Source organism: Hypanus sabinus, chromosome 22 (assembly GCF_030144855.1).
Source record: "Hypanus sabinus isolate sHypSab1 chromosome 22, sHypSab1.hap1, whole genome shotgun sequence".
Classification (NCBI taxonomy): Eukaryota; Metazoa; Chordata; class Chondrichthyes; order Myliobatiformes; family Dasyatidae; genus Hypanus; species Hypanus sabinus.
Window position 1 is genome coordinate 60,754,055 of NC_082727.1, and position 20,500 is coordinate 60,774,554.

At 41.6% G+C, this 20,500-nt stretch overlaps 1 protein-coding gene across 5 annotated transcripts in view; it reads right to left on the reverse strand.

The window, feature by feature from the left end:
• Positions 1–20,500, reverse strand: part of afap1l2 (actin filament associated protein 1-like 2) — a 267,324-nt gene that overhangs the window by 114,027 nt on the left and 132,797 nt on the right. For all 5 annotated transcript variants that reach the window (XM_059947906.1, XM_059947907.1, XM_059947908.1 and 2 more), the window contains 2 exons: positions 20,055–20,183; positions 10,738–10,818 (listed from right to left, as the gene is read on the reverse strand). In XM_059947906.1, coding sequence (XP_059803889.1) covers positions 10,738–10,818; positions 20,055–20,183 — 210 coding nt within the window. The remainder of the gene's footprint in view (positions 1–10,737; positions 10,819–20,054; positions 20,184–20,500) is intronic.

A 20,500-nucleotide genomic window follows, 5' to 3' on the forward strand; every position in this document is an offset into this window, starting at 1 on the left:
CCCAGTATTCCAAGGTCAGGTACGGTTATTCATTGTGAAACTCACTTGATCCATTCCCAACAATGCGTCTTTGTCCAAACATCCAAAGCACTGTTATTTTCCATTGCATCAGTATGATGTTTCCATTTCCCACACCATCCATGCTTGCTCTTTTTCCACAAGCTTGGTGCCAGTTTTCGGGTACTGGCCAACACTCGACAGGAGTCAAACTTGACAAAGACCAAACTCATTTCATGTAGGACCTTTGTGACCCACATACAGTGCAGAACTTCATTCAGCCAATTAGCACTTGCTCTGAAGCCATTTCGCAAAGGTGACCAGACAAAGTGTTAACTCACAGAGCCACCCATTCAACTAACTGGTTGCTAAGACTTTGGCGGCAACAATTCAGTTTTTTTTTACTGCGAGGAAGCTGGTTTTGTGGCTCCTAGCAACTGTTATCTGGAGCTGATTGTTACATTTCGTAACTCTAAAACTTAAAGCAAGGGAGACTGAGGGATACGTATAAACTTCATTTTATCTTTTAGCAAGGCACACCTTTCTGACGTGGTAGTGTCATGACGTATGCCATTCACATACTTTTATATCCAGGTCCTGTAGTCCAAAGATGTATAGGGTAAGTGAATCGATCATTGTAAATTGTCCTATGATTAGGTTAGGGTTAATTGGGGTTGTGAGGTTGCTGAAGGGGTACAGCACGAAGGGCCGGAAGAGCTGTATCGTTAAGTAAAAAATAAGATTCAAGATTCTTTAATGTTATTTTCAGTACAAAAGTGTAAAGGAAAATGAGGTAATTATTACTCTGGACCCAATGTAGCACACAGGAACTAAACAAGATAAAGAACAACTTATAAATACATAAGATATATGTATCATATGATAAGATATATGTACATAAGAAATATATATCACATACATATATATTGATTATATTTCCATAAAGTGACACTAGGCACACTGCCTCCTCCCCGACGCCTGTAAATCCTGTCAGTGAACATGCGGCCATGCACTTATCACTAGAAAAATTGTCAGGCCTTAGAGGACCGCACAGACCTGCTGTATAAAAGGTTGCCATGGAGATAGGGATAAATATGAGGGGCAGAGGACAGAGCTTCCACCATGTGATCGTGTCCCCATAAGAAACACCACTCCGAATTGCAGTGCGATTTGTAGTGACAAGATCACAACATCTGCACCGAGCTCAGTAAGAGAAACAGGTTGTTATCTTTGCTGGGCCAATTTGCAATATCCTGAATACTGCAAACTAAAGCAGCTAGATACTGCATGCGATACAGGAATGGACAACCTTCAATTCACAACTCAGCAGAAAGCTTCAACAGTTCTATTTAATTTATTTGTTTAGAGATACAATGAAGAGCAGGCCACCAGGCTGCTCCACCCAGCAACCCACCGATTTTAACTCTTGCCTAATCATAGGACCTCCAAGAGAACCACCATCTTGTGGTTTGGAGGCTTGTGTGCCTCAATGATCTAGAGGGCTATATTGGCTGGAACACACACAAAATGCTGGAGGAGCTCAGCAGGCCAGGCACCATCTGTGGAAAAGAAGGCCCAAAATGTCGACTGTAATCTTTTTCATGGATGCTGCCTGACCAGCTGAGTTCCTTCAGCATTTTGTGTGTGTGGCTGGGATTTCCACCAAACACACATTTTCTTTTGTTTGTATCTTGGCTGGAGTCTGGTCTTTGGCTCTTGGTAGGGACACATGAGCCAAACAGGTCAAAGGGTAGAGGCCAGACTATGAGTGACCTACTGGTCATCCAGGCTCGGAGGTTCAGCTCAGGGCTAACAACCCTGTCTGGTAGCACAAAACTGTTACAGAAACAGCAATGGAGAATTCTTCCACATTTGAGTGCAACGGTATTCCTGAGTCTCCAGCTGACTGACAGTAGTGAAAACTGAGAGGAAGTTACTGACATAATGAAGGAAGCCTTGGACACCAGCAGAGATGGAGGACCTTCATTGCTGCCCTAAATGCCAGTGGTGTAACGGGTAGTAAGGAAGTAGGTGCTGATCACATGACAACTTACAATGACAAATTAATCTACTAACTGACATCTTTGGTCTGTGGGAGGAAACCAGAGGACCCAGAGGAAACCCATACACACAGAGGAAGGAACGTACAAACTTGCTTATAGATGACGCTGGAACTGAACTCCGAACTTTGATGCCCTGAGCTGCAACAGCACTAACCAGTACATACTGTGCCCCAGGTTGCGTTCTTTTTATTGTGATTGCCATATAGTTGTTTCACTTTTGATGTTGGAGATTAAATGTTAGTTGGTAGAGGATAAGAGATTTGGTGACATCACCTGCCCATGTGTCTGATGTATCAAAAGTCAATACAGGGAATGCCCAGTCCAATTTTGTGATAGATGCATTTCATTCGGAAAAGATTCCTTGCATAATCTGCTCTGTGTCAGGGTCTAATTCAAACCAGGAGCCAAGAAATGAGTGACCTTTAATAACTAATGAACATTGAGGTGAGAAAATCAATAGAATGTCTGGACTGACTGAAATCAACACATCAACATTATTACTCTTCAACTACAGGCCAGAACAAAAAGCAAGGACCGTGTTTCTGTCTGTCATCTCCATGTGATTGGCGTCTGCTGAGTCTGTATGTTCAGGAGGAAAGCTTACTGGGTGAGCAGAGTTCTTTATCACAAAGCACTGTGGAATTTATAGTCAGAAATGTTGGCTAATCACATAACCAGCCAAAAGAAATTGTGGTGAAAAGCTTGTTAAAATAAGGAAGTTATTAATGAAAGAAAATGAACGTGGTCAAACAGTCGAGTTACATCTGCATGGGCTCTGTCTATACTTCTCGCTGCCTCGGTAAATCTGGGGGAATCTTGGGCAATAAGTTGCTATAGTCATGGAGAAAGGGACTCAGCGGACACTTTATTAAGTATACCTGTATGTCCGCTGGTTGCTGAAAATATCTCATCAGCCAATCATGTGGCAGCAAATCAATACATTAAAAGCAAAGAGATATGGTCAAGAGGTTCAGTTGTCCAGGCCAAATGTCAGAAAGGGGAAGAAATGTGATCTATGTGACCTTGACTGGAGGATGATCGTTGGTAACATACAGTGTGGTTCGAGTATCTCAAAAACCGCCTACCTCCTGGGATTTTCACGCATGACAGTCTCCAGACCAGGGCTTTCCACCCTTTTACATTCCATGGACCCTCATTATTAACCGAGGGGTCCGTGTACCCCAGGTTGGGAACATCCGCTCTAGAGCTTACAGAAAAACAGCCAGTGAGGGGCAGTTCTGTGGGTGAAAATGCCTAATGAGAGAGGTCAATAGGGGATGACCAGACTGATTCAAGTTGACAGGAAGGAGACAATAACTAAGTAATCATGTGTTATAACAGTGGTGTGCAGAAGAGCATCTCTGAACACACAACACATTGAAATTTGAAGTGGACGGGCTACAGCAGCAGAAGACCACAAGCATACACTCAATGACCACTTTATTAGGTGTAGTGGGTATAGTGCGGGTAGACAAATCCTCAAGCCCCTTATTCACAGCCTAAAGCACCACCACAGAGCAGACAAGACCCCGAGGACTGGAGAAGCATGGAGTTTGTAATGTAAGGATTAAAAAATATCAAAGGGAGGAAATTCGTGGGCTCTGATTTTTCAATATAAAGCTACTGTTTCAAATGCTGCTGTAATGTTAAGTATTTTTTGAGAAGATTGCCATTTTAAGACTAATTTTGCCCTAGCCGATGTGAAACACTTGCTTGTAGGGTATTTCACCCAGCCTGAAGGTTAGGCCGTAAGCGTATTGTCACCATTTGAGGTGCTGATGTCGTCTTGACCGCTGACAAAATGTTTGTGACCTAACCTCCAGGCTCAGTGAACAATCCTACAGCAAACCCGAAATATCAACCTTCTCTTTCATTTCAGACCTGAAACACATTTGTCAGCAACTACAGAGATGAGTTGACTGCTTCACTTCTTCATTTCTTGATTCTTGGCAACAATTGGAGTTGGATTAAGCAGTAGTATTTTCCATTGAAAAAAGCAAAACCACCTCAATTATATCAGTATTTATTATCCTGATAAAATGGATGGGTCTGCAGCTGGAGCATTGTCATCATCAGGGACTTTTTCCCAAAAGATTTCAAGTCATTCTTGAAGCAAGCACTTTGCACAATCAAACCAAAATGACGGAGTTGCAAAAGAGTGGTTGTTGGCCTGGTTTGAACAGTACTGCAAAAGGAAGAAACTGTGGCCACATAATGTGACCACTTCTTAATCAGCAGCAAAACATATGCCTGTTGGATGTCTTCGCAAATCTGGGATTCTTCTGCCAATGAAAGTGGGATTATGTAATCACCACATATACACTTCCTGGAGTCCAACTCAAATGAAAATTCACCAGTGCATTTGAATTTAACTTTGCTAAGTTGTGAATCCAAAACCAGCAGAATAATAGCCTTGAGGAAGAAATCTACTTGCTTGCAGTCCTTTGGTGTGAAGTCTGCCAGCCTGTCTGTCTGTCTGTCTGTCTGTCTATCTATCTATCTATCTATCTATCTATTTATTTATTTATTTATTTATTTATCTATTTAGAAATATAACATGGAATAGGCCCTTTCAGCCCTTTGCCCTTTGACCTATACTGCCCAAAGTGCTTTACATAAAACAAGATTGAAAAATCAAACATCAGATATCAGACAATATAAAGAGAATAAAATCACATATAAAAATAAAGAAATGCAGGAAAAAGCTACAGTGAAAAGTTTTAAACCTCGATTTAAAAGAGATGTATCAATATAAAGGAGAATTCCAAACCTCATTCCTGGAAGAACTTCAGCATCCAACTCAACCATTAGAAAGGATCTATCTTGAGGACAGTACATTTGTTAGTAATCTGTTTCCCTAACACAACACTTTCTCAGTAAGATGTTTACCCTCCAGCACCAGCATTCTACAGTGCCATGCCCTTTCAATACTGTTCCTCCCTGAAAACCATGATCCCACAGCACACACCTTCTCTCTGTCTCTCTAATGAAGTTCAGTGAGTAATGGATTGGACTGTACTTTCGTTTTTATGTTTGTTATATTCTGTGTTCTTTCTTGTTGCCATCTGAGTGATTTAATTTTAATGCGATCTGTCAGTTTTTTTTGTGCGGGGTGGTGGGGTTTGGGTTTGATGTTCTTGCGGTTCACCTGATTTATTTTTCTGCATGACGCGGCCCCTTTGATGCTCTTGTTGCACGATGTAATTTGGGGTGATTTGTAAGTGTTTGTTTTGTGGCAGGGGTTGATATTTTTCTTTGAACTTCAATGGTTTCCTTTGTTTTGTGACTATCTGGAGAAGATGAATCTCAGAGTTGTATACTGCATGCATACATTGATAATAATGAAACTTTGAACCTTTAAGGTATCTCTTCCTTTCAGCAATGTAGCAACTGTTCCACAATCCACAACTGTTCTCTTCCGCACATACAGCCATTGAGTCATAGAAAACCATAGGATAGAAACAGTCCCTTTGGTCCATACAGACTGTGTTGAAATGTTTAACTGCATAGTTCCACTGATCTGCAATAGGACCATAGCCCTCCATTCTCTACCCCCACATCCAGGTATATCCAAATTTTTCTTGAACATTGAAATCAAAATCACATTCCCCACCTGCGCTGGCAGCTCATTCCACATTCTCATCACTCTCGAGTGAAGTAGTTTCCCCTCATGTTCCCCTTAGAGGGAACCTTTCACCCTTAACCCATGACCTCCAGATGTAGTCTCACCCAATCTCAGTAGAAAAAGCCTATTTGCATATACTCTAACTATACTTCCAATAAATTTGCTTACCTTATCAAATCTCTGTCAATCTTTTATGTTCTGGGGGATAAAGCTCTGACTGATTCAACCTTTCCTTATAACTCAGGTCCTCCAGTCCCGGCAACATCCTTGTACATTTTCTCTGTACTCTTTCAACATTATTTACATCTTTCTGCAGACCATGAACATAATTAATAGTCCACTTTCAATGAATTAAGAACCTGCATTCCCAGTTCCCATAGTGTTGCTTCCTCTCAAACCTTGCGTCGAAGTACCGTAACATGTGATTACATTGTGAAGTCTGACTTCAACACACACCTTTCTTATTCACAGTGAAGTGTGTCAGCAAGTGATGAAAGCCAATATAAGGAAACAATCATAAATTTGGCGTTGATAAACATCTCTTAAATCAGGCGCAAAGAAAACATTCCACTGAACTACAAAGTGGTTCACAAAGGCTAATACAAAACCAAGAAATTCCCTAATTGGACTATACCGCAGAGAAAACATTACACCTTCCCTAGTTACTCCCTTTGATTTGACAGAACTGAGAACTTTGCACAAGCAGAAAACCATTAAGGACTTTCTGAATGAGCTCAGAAGAAATCAGGCCAGAGATTCAGTCTGTTTGCCCATTAGAGCTTATAGTTGTTAAGAATGTACTTTAATTGATTAAGAAGACTGACAAGATCAAAACTGGGATGCACTGTTACAGATCGGCAAACAAAAACACCAATTAACTAAAAAACAAATGCTATTTCTGAATGAACATACATTTTTAGCATGAAAACTTATGAGTTCAGGATATAATTTGGAATCTAAGTACCTTAGGAGTTCAGAAAAGTAATTTCAGTAGAGCAGCAAGTTTACAGTTATATGTGCTATAAAGAAATGGTACAGTAAAGATTGTAAAGAAACAAGATAAGTTGTTCATAGAGCAATAGCTTTATAAAGCATGGAAATGGGCTTCTTCATCCAGCTTGTCCAGGCCAAACAAGATGACCTCATGAGATGCATATGGCCAATGTCCCTGTAAATAGTGGTTAGTATGAAACTATTATTTTATTATTTTTTAAATTTTGTTGAAGAACAACACGTAACAGGCCCTTCTGGCCCTTTGAGCTGTGCTGCTCAGCAATACCTGATTTAATCCCAGTCTAATCATGAGACAATTTACAATGACCAGTTAACCATATGCCTGTGGAATGTGGGAGGAAACCCAAGTACCTGCGGGAAACCCTAACGGTCACAGGGAGAACGTACAAACTCCTTACAGGCAGCGACAGGAATCAAACCTGGGTCGCCTGTACTGTAAAGCATTATGCTAATCACTACACTACTGTGCAGCTCGGGATGTCATAGTTCAGAGTTCAAATCCAATACCAACTGTAAGAAGTCTGTATGTCCTCCTCATGGAATGTGTGGGTTTCCTCTGGGTGTTCCAGTCTCCCCCCGCAGTCCAAAGACATACCAGTTCATAGGTTAACCCTGTTCCACTCATTACCTCAATAAATAAATAAACCATTGGCTTGTAGCGTTACCCAGAGCCACTTGGAAAGAATTCCAGTCCTAGTAAATGCCACAGCCCCAGATGCCATTTGTTCCCATGATTAATGAATCTGGAAGATCGCAGAGTGGCTTTGTATCTAATTGGCCTTAGAGAGTTGACTTGATTCCAAAATTGGCATTCTCAGCCATATTAAAAATAACCAGCTAGTTTTCCCACCCGAAGGATATCATTATAGGTGCTTGGGAATATAGGAAGTCTTCACAGACAGCTACTGGGAAGTTGTCTAAACTGTTGCTAGCGTTCTCCAGTTCACAGTATGTGAAGAGGTTATTGAAGGATATGAAGAGGTTATTTGTTTAACATGTGAAAATGCTTCAATTTCATTCTCTAGCTGCTCGCAATAATAAACCATGGCTAACAAGAGAAATCAAAGCCAACATAAAAGCCTAAGAGAGGGCATAAAATAGAGCAAATATTAGTGGGAAGGCAGAGAATTGGGAAGCTTTTAAAAACCAACAGAAGGCAATTAAAAAGTCATTAAGAAGGTAAAGATGGAATATGAAAGTAAACCAGCCGATGATATTAAATAGGATACCAAAAGTTTCCTCAGATACATAAAGTGTAAAAGAGAGATGAGAGTGGATATCGGACTGCAGGAAAATGGTGCTGGAGAGGTAGCAACAGGGGATAAGGAAAAGGCAGATGCATTCTGCATCAGTCTTCACTGTGGAAAACACTAGTAGTATGGTGGAAGTTTCAGGTGTCAGGGTCATTAAGTGTGTGAAGGTACTATTACTAGAAAGAAGCTTCTTGGGAAACTGAAAGGTCTGAGGTAGATACTGTAAGTCACTTGGACCAGCTGGTGTACACTCCAGAGTTCTGAAGGAGGTAGCTGGAGAGATTGTGGAGACATTAGTAATGATCCTTCAAGAATTACTAGGTTCTGGAATGGTTCCAGAATATTGGAAAATTGCAAATGTCACTCCAATCTTCAAGGAAGACAGGAAGAAGAAAATAAATTACAGGCCATTTAGTCTGACCTCAGTGGTTGGGAAGATGTTGGAGCTGATTGTTAAGGATGTGGTTTTGGAGTTCTTGGAGGCACATGTTAAAATAGGCCATAGTCAGCATGGTTTCCTCAAGGGAAAATCTTGCTTAACAAATCTGTTGGAATTCTTTGAAGGATAGACAAAAAAGAATTGCTTGATGTTGAATTTTCAAAGGCCTTTGACAAGTTGCCACACATGAGACTGCTTAACAAGCTACAAGCCCATAGTGTTACAGGAAAGATGCTAGCATGGATAAAGCAATGACTGATTGGCAGAAGGCAAAGAGTAGGAATAAAGCGAGCCTTTTCTGGTTGGTTGCCCGTAACTAGTGGTGTTCCACAGGGGTCTGTGTGGGACCAATTGTTTAAAGTTATATGTCAATGATTTGAATGATGGAATTGATGGCGTTGTGGCCAAGTTTGTGGACAATACGATGATAGGAGAAGGGGCAGGTAGTTTTGAGGAATTAGAGAGGCTACAGAAGGACTTAGACAGATTTGGAAAATGGGCAAAGAAATGGCAGATGGAATACAGTGTTGGGAAGTCTATGGTCATGCACTTTGGTAGAAGAAATGAACATAGACATAGAAATTTACAGCACGTTACAGGCCCTTCAGCCCACAATGTTGTGCTGACCATGTAACCTACTCTAGAGACTGCCTAGAATTTCCCCAGCACATAGCCCTCTGTTTTTCCAAGCTCCATGTTCCTATCTAAGAAATGTTGACTGTTTTCTAAATGGAGAGAAAATTCAAAAAACTGAGGCGCAAAGGGACTTGGGTGTCCTTGTGCAGGATTCCCCAAAGTTTAATTTGCAGGTTGAATCTGTAGTGAGGAAAGTAAATGCGATGTCAGCATTCATTTCAAGAGGAATTGAATATAAAAGCAAGGATGTAATGTTGAGACTTTAGAAAGCACCGATGAGGCCTCACTTGGAATACTGTGAGCAGTTTTGGACTCCTTATCTAAGAAAGGATGTGTCAAAACTGGAGAAGGTTCAAAGGAGTTTCATGAAAATGATTCCAGGATTGAATGGCTTGTCATATAAAGAGCGCTTGATGGCTCTGGGCCTGTATTCACTAGAATTCAGAAGAATGAGCGGAGGCCTAATTGAAGCTATTGAGTGGTGAAAGGATTGAGTGGATGTGGAGAGGATGTTTCCTGTGGTGGAAGAGTTTAAGATCCTAGGACACAGCCTCAGAATAGAGGGGCATCCATTTAAAACAGAGATGTGGAGGAATTTATTTAGGCAGAGAGTGGTGAATCTGAGGAATTCATTGCCACAAGCAGCCGTGGAGGCCAAGTTCTTGTGCATATTTAAGGCAGAGGTTGATAGGTTCTTGATTGGTCAGAGCATGAAACTATACGGGGTGAAGGCAGTAGATTGGGGCTGAGAGGAAAAATGGATCAGCCATGATGAAAAGGCAGAGCAGACCTGATGAGCCAAATGGCCAAATTCTGCTCCTATGTCTAATGGTCTTATAAAAGTCAATCTCTTAAGAGAACTTGTATTCAAATACTCCTTTTTTATTCTAGCATCTTCCCCTTTCCTTTTGAGTCCCGAAGGTGTGTGGTGGTGGGGGGGGGGGGGGGGGGTGAGGTCTCGGCCTGAAGTGTTGACTAGTTATTCATTTCCATAGATGCTGCCTCACATGCTGAGTTCCTCCAGCATTTCACAAGTATTGCTTTGCATTCAAGTGGAATGTTTTATGCCGATGGGTTCTCTTACCCAGCATCTTGGAACACAGAACAGTACAGCACAGGAACAGGCCCTTCAGCCCACACTGTTGTGCTGAACACCTGCAGAAACGATTGTCTCAAAGCTCAGCTTATTCTCATTCGATGATTTCACCTTGCAATATTTTGTTTCTTATTGGTCTGCATATGCTGTGTACTATGCTTTGATAGTTGTTTTAGGCTCTTATCCAACCAATAGATCAACGTATTGAGATACAGTGCAGATCGAGCCGCACCGCCCAGCGAAACCCCAAGTTAACCCCAACCTAATCACAGCGCAATTTATAATGACAAATTAATCTGCAAACTGGTACATCTTTGGACTGTGGAAGGAAACCAGAGCACCCGAGAAAAAACCTATGCATCACTTGGGGAAAACATATAGGTGATGTCAAAATTGAACTCTGAACGCTGAGCTGTAACAGTACCGTGCTAATCGCTACGTTACCACGGCAACAAAGGACATTCTTTAGGTCCTCATCCAGCCACAGATTAACATTAATGTCACAATGCCCAAGGTACTTTAATCTTAGCTAACTTTCTAATGGAAGAAAAATAGAAAACTGTAAATATATATGTCTTCTCATAGTGAATTACGATTAGCAATGGTCCACCTACCTTTCTCCAATACTTTCTTCTCAGTTGCTGCTGTTTCTTCTAGTAGAACCTTGTTCATGTAAATATACTCCTCTTCGCCAGCTGTAATTTTCAAAGTATGTATATATTACCTTTAGATTCATTTTCTTGCAGGCATTTATAGGACAATAAAGAAGTACAATATAATTTATGAAAAACTTTACATTAACAAAGTGACAAACAATAAGCAAAAGACAAATTTAAGCAATAAATTAGTTCCACTTCAGATGGGAAATGGGCTTTTTAAGAAGCAAATTAAAAAATAAATGGAATTCTACTATAAAAAGTGCTTCTGGAGAAATAAAATATCATTCGAACTGTTAACTTACTCTTTACAACAGACTATAGACAAATTATTTGTTTAGATATGTTTCAGCGTTTTACACTCTGTGAAAGTAAACAGCATCTGTACCGTGATTAAGATTGTAAACATGCAAAGGGCATTCTTACAAAATATTTCAAGAACAGAATAATTATCATTTGTGGTCTATTTCAACATTAAGGTGGAGACAGACTGATAGAACTCATCAGAAAAGTATCCTCCTGCAACGTTTGAACAGCAGGATTTGTAACCTCTCGACCGTTTGACAGACATGACACAGTTATCAGACTGGCACTAGTCATCACAGTTTGCTAACAGCCCTACCCTGCTCTTACGTCTGATGTCTCCACTGGATCTTTTGATTCCCATTGAGATCAACTGATAGCATTCTTTTCTGTTAAAAGATTGCAGGTTCGAACTCCTTTCCGCAACTAGCATTGGAAAATCCCCAAAACACTATTTACAAAAGTACTCTGAGACTGCTGACAAGTAATCACCTGTCAGCCAACATTACCACTCATTTATCTAGGAGTCACTTGCGGAACACTATTGTGCAACATAATCTCTAATTTTGTCTGCACAAAATTCACAATACATAAAAAATAATTGAAGTGAAACTACCGAGCAATCTCCCACAGATGTCACAAGCTGTAATATAAATACTATTTTTTTCTGAATTTGTCTCACAATCTTGCTCTTTCAGTGCACATTGGAAACTTGGAGCAAAATATTGGAAGCTGCTGATTTTTTTTATCGCCAGGAAATAATATGCATGATGTATACAGTTTTTGTATTTTTCTTCTTGTTCATGAATCCTACTCCATTTGATGCTCTTCTAAAGGTGTGCCTGCTAAACAATCTAGTGTAAAGCTGGTGCCTGCATACAAAGCTCCTTCGGTTGACATCTTCTGGATAAATCACAAAGCCATTTATTTCACTTCTTTTTCATCAGATTTTCATCTTGAATGTGTTTCTGGAACCGCTAGAACCTGTGATTTGCAGATCGACTGAATGCAGCACCTTGCTGTTTCTGAGAAAATTTGGGTAGCAATGAACACCATTGTTGAGGAGAAGAAAGGTCATGAGCCGATGCTCAACTCCATTTCTCTGATTAAAGCAATGAGAAAGACTCAAACATCGAGGGAAATATGGAGGGCGAGTGCTAATGGCTTTCTGATCACTTGTGGAAACACTCGGTGAATATTACCGAGGTTACTGCGTATGGATTTTGGACTATGGACTGCTGACTTCTTTTTCTATCTTATGGTTTTTATATTCTGTGTTTTTGCCATACTTTCATGTTGCTTTTTGTGTGGGGGAGGGGTGTTTGGGAGGTTGATGACTGTGTTAGTGGGTTTGCTGTTTTTCTCTGAACTGAATTCCGTGGTTTCTCTTTGTTTCATGGCTGTCTGGAGAAGAAAAATCTCAGAGTTGTATACTGCATACATATTTTGATAATAAACAAACCGATAAAGCTTAAAATGACCCAGGGATTGGACTTCTCTGCACAATCCTAACATCCAAAGTATCCCATAAGGAAATTGTGTCATTTAGAATCCAAGGGGATGAATATCTTGTGGACAGTTTTCCTCGAGCTGTGGCTTAAACAAGTATGGCAGGGGGATGGGAGCCAGTATGATGGAGCTGACGATGATCCAGCAGGTTTACAAGTAGATGATGTAATATGTAATATAAGATGATGGAATATGTAATATGTAAGGAAGGACAAGCCAATGATTGGTTACAACTACAGATATAGCAAAAAGTTAAGTTGTACCACAGAGGCAAAATTCATAAGGGTGAAGAATACAGGACTGAAGGTGCTGTATTTAAATGCACGTAGCAGTTGGATTAAGGTGGACAAATTCATGGCGCAATTGGAGATTGGTTGGTATGACACTGTAGGCATCACTGAGTCGTGGATGAAAGAATGTCATAGCTGGGAGTTTAACATCAAAGGATATACTTTGTATTGAAAGGCGTAGGTGGTGGTGTGGCTCTATTGGTAAGAGATGGAAAGAGGTGGCACAGGGTCAGAGAATGTTGAATCTTCCTGGGTGGACTTAAGAAACTGCAAGGATAAAAAGAACATTATGGGAATCATATCTATTTAGCCTCCAAATAATAGCCAAGATGTAGGGCAAAGATTGCAAAGGTAACTAGGAAGGGCATGTAATAAGTGCAATGTAATAAATTGTAATAGAGGACTTCGATATGCAAGGGGATTGGGAAAATCAGGTTGCAAGAGAGGGAATTTGTTGAAGCCTATGAGACGGCTTTTTAGAGCAGCTTGGGCTCAAGCCGACTCGAAAAGGCATCTTAGATTGGGTGTTGTGTAATAACCCAGAACTTATTAGGGAGCTTAGTGTAAAGGAACCCTTAGGAGGCAGAGATCATAACGTGATTGAATTCATGCTGTAATTTGAGAGGGAGAAACATAAGTCACATGTATCGGTATCACAATGAAATAAAGGGAATTACAGAGGCATGAAAGAGATAATGCTGAAGCTTTACAAGAGACTAGTCAGGCCACACCAAGTATTGTCAATAGTTGCAGACCACTTATCTCAGAAAGTAAGTGTTGTCATTGAAGAGAGCCCAGAGGAGGTTCATGAGGATGATTCTGGGAATGAAGGGGTAACATATGAGGAGTGTTTGGCAGCTTTGAACCTGTACTCACTGGAATTTTGAAGAATGTGTGGGGATCTTATTGAAACCTGATTGACAGGACTTGATAAGGTGGATGTGGAGAGGTTATTTCCTCTGGTGAGGGTATCCAGAACTAGAAGGCATAGCTTCAAAATTGTGGGGTGACTTTTATAACAGAAGTAAGGAGAAATTTCTTTTAGCCAGAGAATGGTGAATCTGTGGAATGCTCTGCCACAGACTGCAGTGGAGTCCAAGTCCATGGGTCTACTTAAAGTGGAAATTGATAGATTTCTGATTGGTTGGGGCATCAAGGGATATGGTGAGAGAGCAGGTGTATGGGGTTGAATAGGATCTGGGTGGAGTGGACCCAATGGGCTGAATGGCCTAATTCTGTTTTTATATCTTATGGTCTTATTCCATGAGTTTGTGGGTGGAACAGAGGTACAAACACAACAGCTGATACCCTCACATCCACTAATGCTAATTATCAAAAATACATTTACATCCATTTATATTAGCAATTAAAAAATAGCTTACACGTTTAAACACTATTTATATCATTTGTAATTGACGATGAACTGAAATCAGCAGAACTCCACCATGGATGATCCCAGGCCTGGCTACGAATGGAGTACGGTTGGACATCCTGCTAGCAACCTCACCCTGTAAAAACCCAGAGCTACAGAAATACCAACACAAGCTCCAGAGTCTTCAGTCCTGTGAGGGAAAGGATCTTTGCCCGAAGACGTATGAATGTTGAAAGCAAAAACCACAGGGCAGATCAACCTTTTGTCAGCCCAGGACAGAGGACTCTGGCGAGCTGTTGTTGGCAGCCTATACTCTGGTACTGTAGTAGTAACAGGTTTCAGAAGAGAAAGAAAAGATCAGTTGGCAGTTTATCTGAACTAAATGTTCACCTACTGGTCAAATATTTTTCTGCTTCTGGTTATATTCTAGCAGAACCCTGCCACTTTTTACTCTATGGTAAAGACATGGGGGAGTGGTGGCGATGGTCCTGATTCTGCACCCTATGACCCCACATTATCTATTAAATGTCTTCCTGGAACACACCTACCAGCATTCCATCAATATACACATCTTCACTACCACCCTTCCTTCAGTTACATGTATTTTTCATTCCATTTACCTCCCGAATCCCTTTTTCCACCTACTTGCTGGCTTTCCGTGACATGTGCACAAGGAATATAGGGAATATAGATCGTGTAGAACATTAACATTCTTCAATCTCTCAACATCTAAAAAGTTCTTTGTTTTCAAGTTTTCCCTAAAGTAGTTAGCCTTACATTTTTCCTACCTCCATGATGGTGGTGGGGTGAAGATACATCTTTTCCAAAGGAGATATAAGGTCCCCCTTCCCTCCGCTAACCTGCAGGTCACACCTGGGCAAGGTGTAGCACCTGCTTAGCTCTCCGATCAGGGTCATGTGAAGCCATGGGGAGCAGGTGGTGGATGGTCGTATGTGTCTGCAGGATGGTTGCATTTTCTGGGGGGCGAGGGTCATCATGCCTCCCCCTGGCCATTCACAGATTGTGGAGGAAATTCATGAGACTCACCCAGGGGTGTCTCGAATGAAAAGCCTTGCAAGATCCTACGTCTGGTGGCCAAGAATGGATCAGGATCTGGAGAACAAGGTAAAGTCATGCACGCAATGTCAGACCAATCAGAACATGCCACCACCAGCTCCTTTGCACCCATGGGAGTGGCCAGCCTACCCCTGGTCTAGGCTACATTTGGACTTTGCTGGCCCCATTATGGGGCAGATGTTTCTTGTAATGGTAGATGTGCATTCCAAATGGATCCAAGCTCACATCATGAGCAACGTCACAACCCCCTCAACCACAGACAAACTCAGGCAAGTGTTTGCGGTCCAAGGGTTGCCTGACACTCTGGTCACTGATAATGGCCCAACATTCACCAGTGAGCTGTTCGATGAGTTCATGTGGCAGAATGGCATTCGTCACATTCGGACGGCCCCTTTCCAACCAGCCTCAAATGGTTTGGCTGAGCGGGCTGCTCAGACAGTGAAGGAAGGCCTGAAGCGGACGACAGGGGTCTGTCTTAGTACCCGGCTTTCACGTTTCCTGTTTAAATACCGCCTCTTGCCACAGACTACGACTGCACGCCGTTGGTAGCAAGAGGTGGGATCCGGGGTTGGCGGGGTCTCTACTTCCGCTCTTTTTACTCCCAGTATGCATTGTATATAGTTCCCCCACCCAGGCCGCACGAGGTACCTGGAAGCCTCTGTATTGTAAATATCATTTGCCGTCCCAGATAAAGATGCTCTTTTGGCCATCAAGTTGTTGAGTGGTCTTTTTGTAAAGTAGAAGTTACCATAGAACCTACTTGATTTTGTTCTCAGCACTTGAGTTTGTTCTTGGGACTTCCTTATGGAAGTTCTCTTTAAGTTTCTAAGCAAATTTCAGAATCAAAATCAGGCTTAATATCACTGGCATGTAATGAAATCTGTGTTTTGTGGCAGCAGTACATTGCAACGCATGATTATAGAAACTGTAAACTACAATAAGAACTATTAAGTGCAAATAGAGAGGAAAAAATACTGAGATATCATTAAAAACACAAAATGCTGGCAGAACTCAGCAGGCCAGACAGCATCTATGGGAGGAGGTAGTGACGACATTTTGGGCTGAAACCCTTCATCAGGAGTGAAGTCTGCACTCAGTCTTCACCCCTGATGAAGGGTTTTGGCCCGAAACATTGTCACTACATCCTCCCATAGATGCTGTCTGGCCTGCTGAGTTCTGCCAGCATTTTGTGTTTTTATTTATTTCCAGCATCTGCAGATTCACTCGTGTCGCCTGAGATATCATTCATGGATTCAGTGTCCATTCAGAAATCTGACAGTGGGAGGGGAAGAAGCTGTGCCTGAGAAGTTGAGTGTGTGCCTTTAGGCTCCTGTAACTTCTCCCTGACGGTAACAACGCGAGGAGGACATGTCCTCGGTGACGAGAGTTCTAAATGATGGGTGCTGCCTTTTTGAGGCATCATCTTTTGAAAGTTTCCTGGATGCTGGGAAGACTGGTGCCCATGATGGAGCTGGCTGAGTTTACAATATTCTGCAGCTTTTTCCAATCCGTGCAGTGCCCCCTCCATACCAGATGGTGATGCAACCATTTAGAATGCTCTCCACGGTTTATCAATAGAAATTTGTGAGTGGCTTTGGTGGCATACCAATGCTCGTTAAACTCCTAATGAAATATAGTCGCTGTGGGGTTTCTTTGTAATTGCATCAATATGTTGGACCCAGGATAGGTCCTCATTTATGATGATGTCACAAGATAAATGGCTGATGGAGAGATGAATCACTAAATATCAAGGAAGCAGAATCCAGAAAAGTATTACATGTTACTGAATGTATCTGCAGATATCAGGATTTCACAAGGGGCACAGAGGAACTGAGGTGTAAAACAACTACTTGTAATGAACCTAAGTCCCTAAGTAAATTGAAATGGAATCACTTAAAGCATCTGTATTTGTATTTGTAGGCATCATTTACCCAACATGACCCAACACTGACACTTCAACTTTTATGGATGCAGCATTTGTAAAAGTTGAAAACTGTATGAAATAACTCATTGATTTATTATTTATGTATTTATTTATTAACACACAGTGCAGAATAGGCCCTTCCAGCCCTTCAAGCTGTGTCCCCTTGCAATCCCCCAATTTTAATCCTAGCCTAGTCACAGGGCAATTTTAATGACCATTTACCTACCAACAGTGGCAAGACCTGAACCCAGCTCGCTTGCTGGTACTGTATTCATGTCAAACAGTAGCTGTTCCAAAAATTACACCATCAATAACTCTCTCTTGAGATGTAAGGTGAGATATCGGCTTTTATTGACTGGAAGAAGGAACAAGCAGTGAGTGACCACCATACTACATCCTGGAGACTGAGAGGCCGGGATCAGGCCTCGATCACCTTTATAAAGGGATCTGTGGGAGGAGCCACAAGAGCAGTCAGCAGGGGATGTGTCCAGACAGGCACATAGTTCACCACACATACACACACACACACACACACACACACACACACACGTGTGTGTGTGTATATATATATATATATATGTGAATTTTGAATATCCATTCAAGATTCTGATGATGAAGGGGAAGAAGCTGTTCCTCAATGATTGAGTGTGTGCTTTCAGGCTCCTGTCCTGCATCCCTGATGGTAGCAATGAGATCAGGATATATCCTGGGTGATGGAGCTGCCTTTCTGGGCATTTCCTTTTGAAGGCATCCTGGATGTTGGGGGGCAAGCTGACTGAGCAAAGGGAGGGGTTACTAACGTTCAGGATGAAGAATTAATTCTTAATTGCATTGTTCTCCACATAATGTCAAAAGCACTACTTCCTTCCTATATGTTGCCTGAACCTTTTCCCAGCTGGAGTCAGAATGCTCGCAAACACCTGCCAATATCTGCACAATTTCCAAAGCGGATTTTTGAATTTGATTAGACATGAGTATTAAATCAAAGTGTGCAAATGGAATGAAGTTCAGATAGGCCGTGATACAACTTAATGTTGTACCTGTCATCATAGGTAGAATCATGGGTAGATTATGTTGCTGTAATTCTAGAAATCTTACAGTAGAGGTTTTCTTATACCAAGTCCTCAGACAATGAATCCAATCATAGCAACTTATTTTGCGAACGTTACAACAAACTTTAACCCAGATAAGTGTGAAATGCTTCATTAATCCAGATAAGTGTGAGGTGGTTCATTTTGGTAGGTCAAATATGATGGCAGAATATAGTATTAATGGTAAGACTCTTGGCAGTGTGGAGGATCAGAGGGATCTTGGGGGCCAAGTCCATAGGATGCTCAAAGCAGCTGCACGGGTTGACTCTGTGGTTAAGAAGGCATATAGTATATGGGCCTTAATCAATCATGGAATTGAATTTAGGAACCGAGAGGTAATGTTGCAGCTATATAGGACCCTGGTCAGACCCCACTTGGAGTACTGTGCTCAGTTCTGGTCACCTTACTACAGAAGGATGTGGAAACCATAGAAAGGGTGCAGAGGAGATTTACAAGGATGTTGCCTGGATTGGGGGCATGCCTTATGAGAATAGGTTGAGTGAACTTGGCCTTTTCTCCTTGGAGTGAAGGAGGGTGAGAGGTGACCTGAAAGAGGTGTACAAGATGATGAGAGGCATTGATCATGTGGATAGTCAGAGGCTTTTTCCCAGGGCTGAAATGGTTGCCACAAGAGGGCACAGGTTTAAGGTGCTGGGGAGTAGGTACAGAGATGTCAGAGGTAAGTTTTTTACGTAGAGAGTGGTGAGTGCATGGAATGGGCTGCTGGCAGTGGTGGTGGAGGCGGATACGATAGGATCTTTTAAGAGGCTTTTAGATAGGTACATGGATCTTAGAAAAATAGAGGGCTATGGGTAAGCCTAGTAATTTCTAAGGTAGGGACATGTTGGGCACAACTTTGTGGGACAAAGGGCCTGTATTGTGCGGTAGGTTTTCTATGTTTCTATGCAACTAACATGGTATGCCAAGAATCATGCAAATCTGCAGGGGAAGGTGGGATCAACTGGAGCTTACTGAAGAACACAATAGTTTTGAGGAATATTTTGGGCCACCTCTACTGTTGTATATTGCATTGAAAATACCTGAATTCTCTGATTTTCATGTCTCACTTACGGATTTAGGCACTCTAAAATATACAGTTTGGGTGGTGGGTTGGAGATACATCTCTGCCAAAGGGGTAAGCTGCTTCTGTTAGGCTGCAAGTCTCTCTTGGGCAAGGGAGATGATGGATGGTTGTATGAGAAGCCGGTGCATATCACAGGTCCTGGTTATGCAACCATTGATGCCAGACAGACAATCTCTGACGGGTATTTATACTGGCCTGGGTCACTAACTTGTAAAGACACTGCCCAGAAGAAGGCAATGGCAGATTGGTTCTGTAGAAAAATGTGCCAATTACAGTCATGGTCATGAGACTATGATCGCCTACATCATACGATATGGCACACAATCACCCCACCCATAAACTGTTTCAGCTGCTTCCATCTGGCAAACAGTACTGTAGCATTAAAGCCGGGCCCAACAGGCCATGGGACAAATTCTTTCTACAAGCCATTACACTTATAAATTCCCATGTCTGTACATTGCGACGGAGTCATACACAAAGATTTTTACTCCCTCACGTTGTGGAATGGATGTAAGATTTAAATAAATTCAATTCAATTCTATGATGAAAATATAGTTATACTTTACTGTAAAAGTTAAATTTCAATAAAAGTGAAATTCCAGTCAAAATGAAATTTAACACAGACCTGAAGAAGTGACGATAGTATGAAGGAGCTCGGATAAGACACATTTTTTTGCTAAGGCTGTGAGGCTGAGGTTTTCGTTGTCCAGTAACTTTAAAAAGGTCTCGAGTTCTGTGAGGAGCTGATCCAGTGCTGGAAAAAACAAAAAGAAAATAAATGTCACAATGATATCAAACCATTTCAAGGAAAAAAAATTTCCAAATAATTAGTAGTTTTCCAGCATTTGTACTGATTAAAATTTGCCTCAGAAAATGTGTTCCATTGTAAGTCATTTCACTGAAACAACAGAACTTCTGTGACAAACATCGTCAGTCTGTGCATGCCTGCGTGACATATAACACACGCAAAATGGTGCCGGAACTCAGCAAGTCAGGCAGCATCCGTGGGATTGAATAAACAGTCGGTGTTACGAGCTGAGACCCTTCATCCAGACTGGAAAGGAAGGGGGA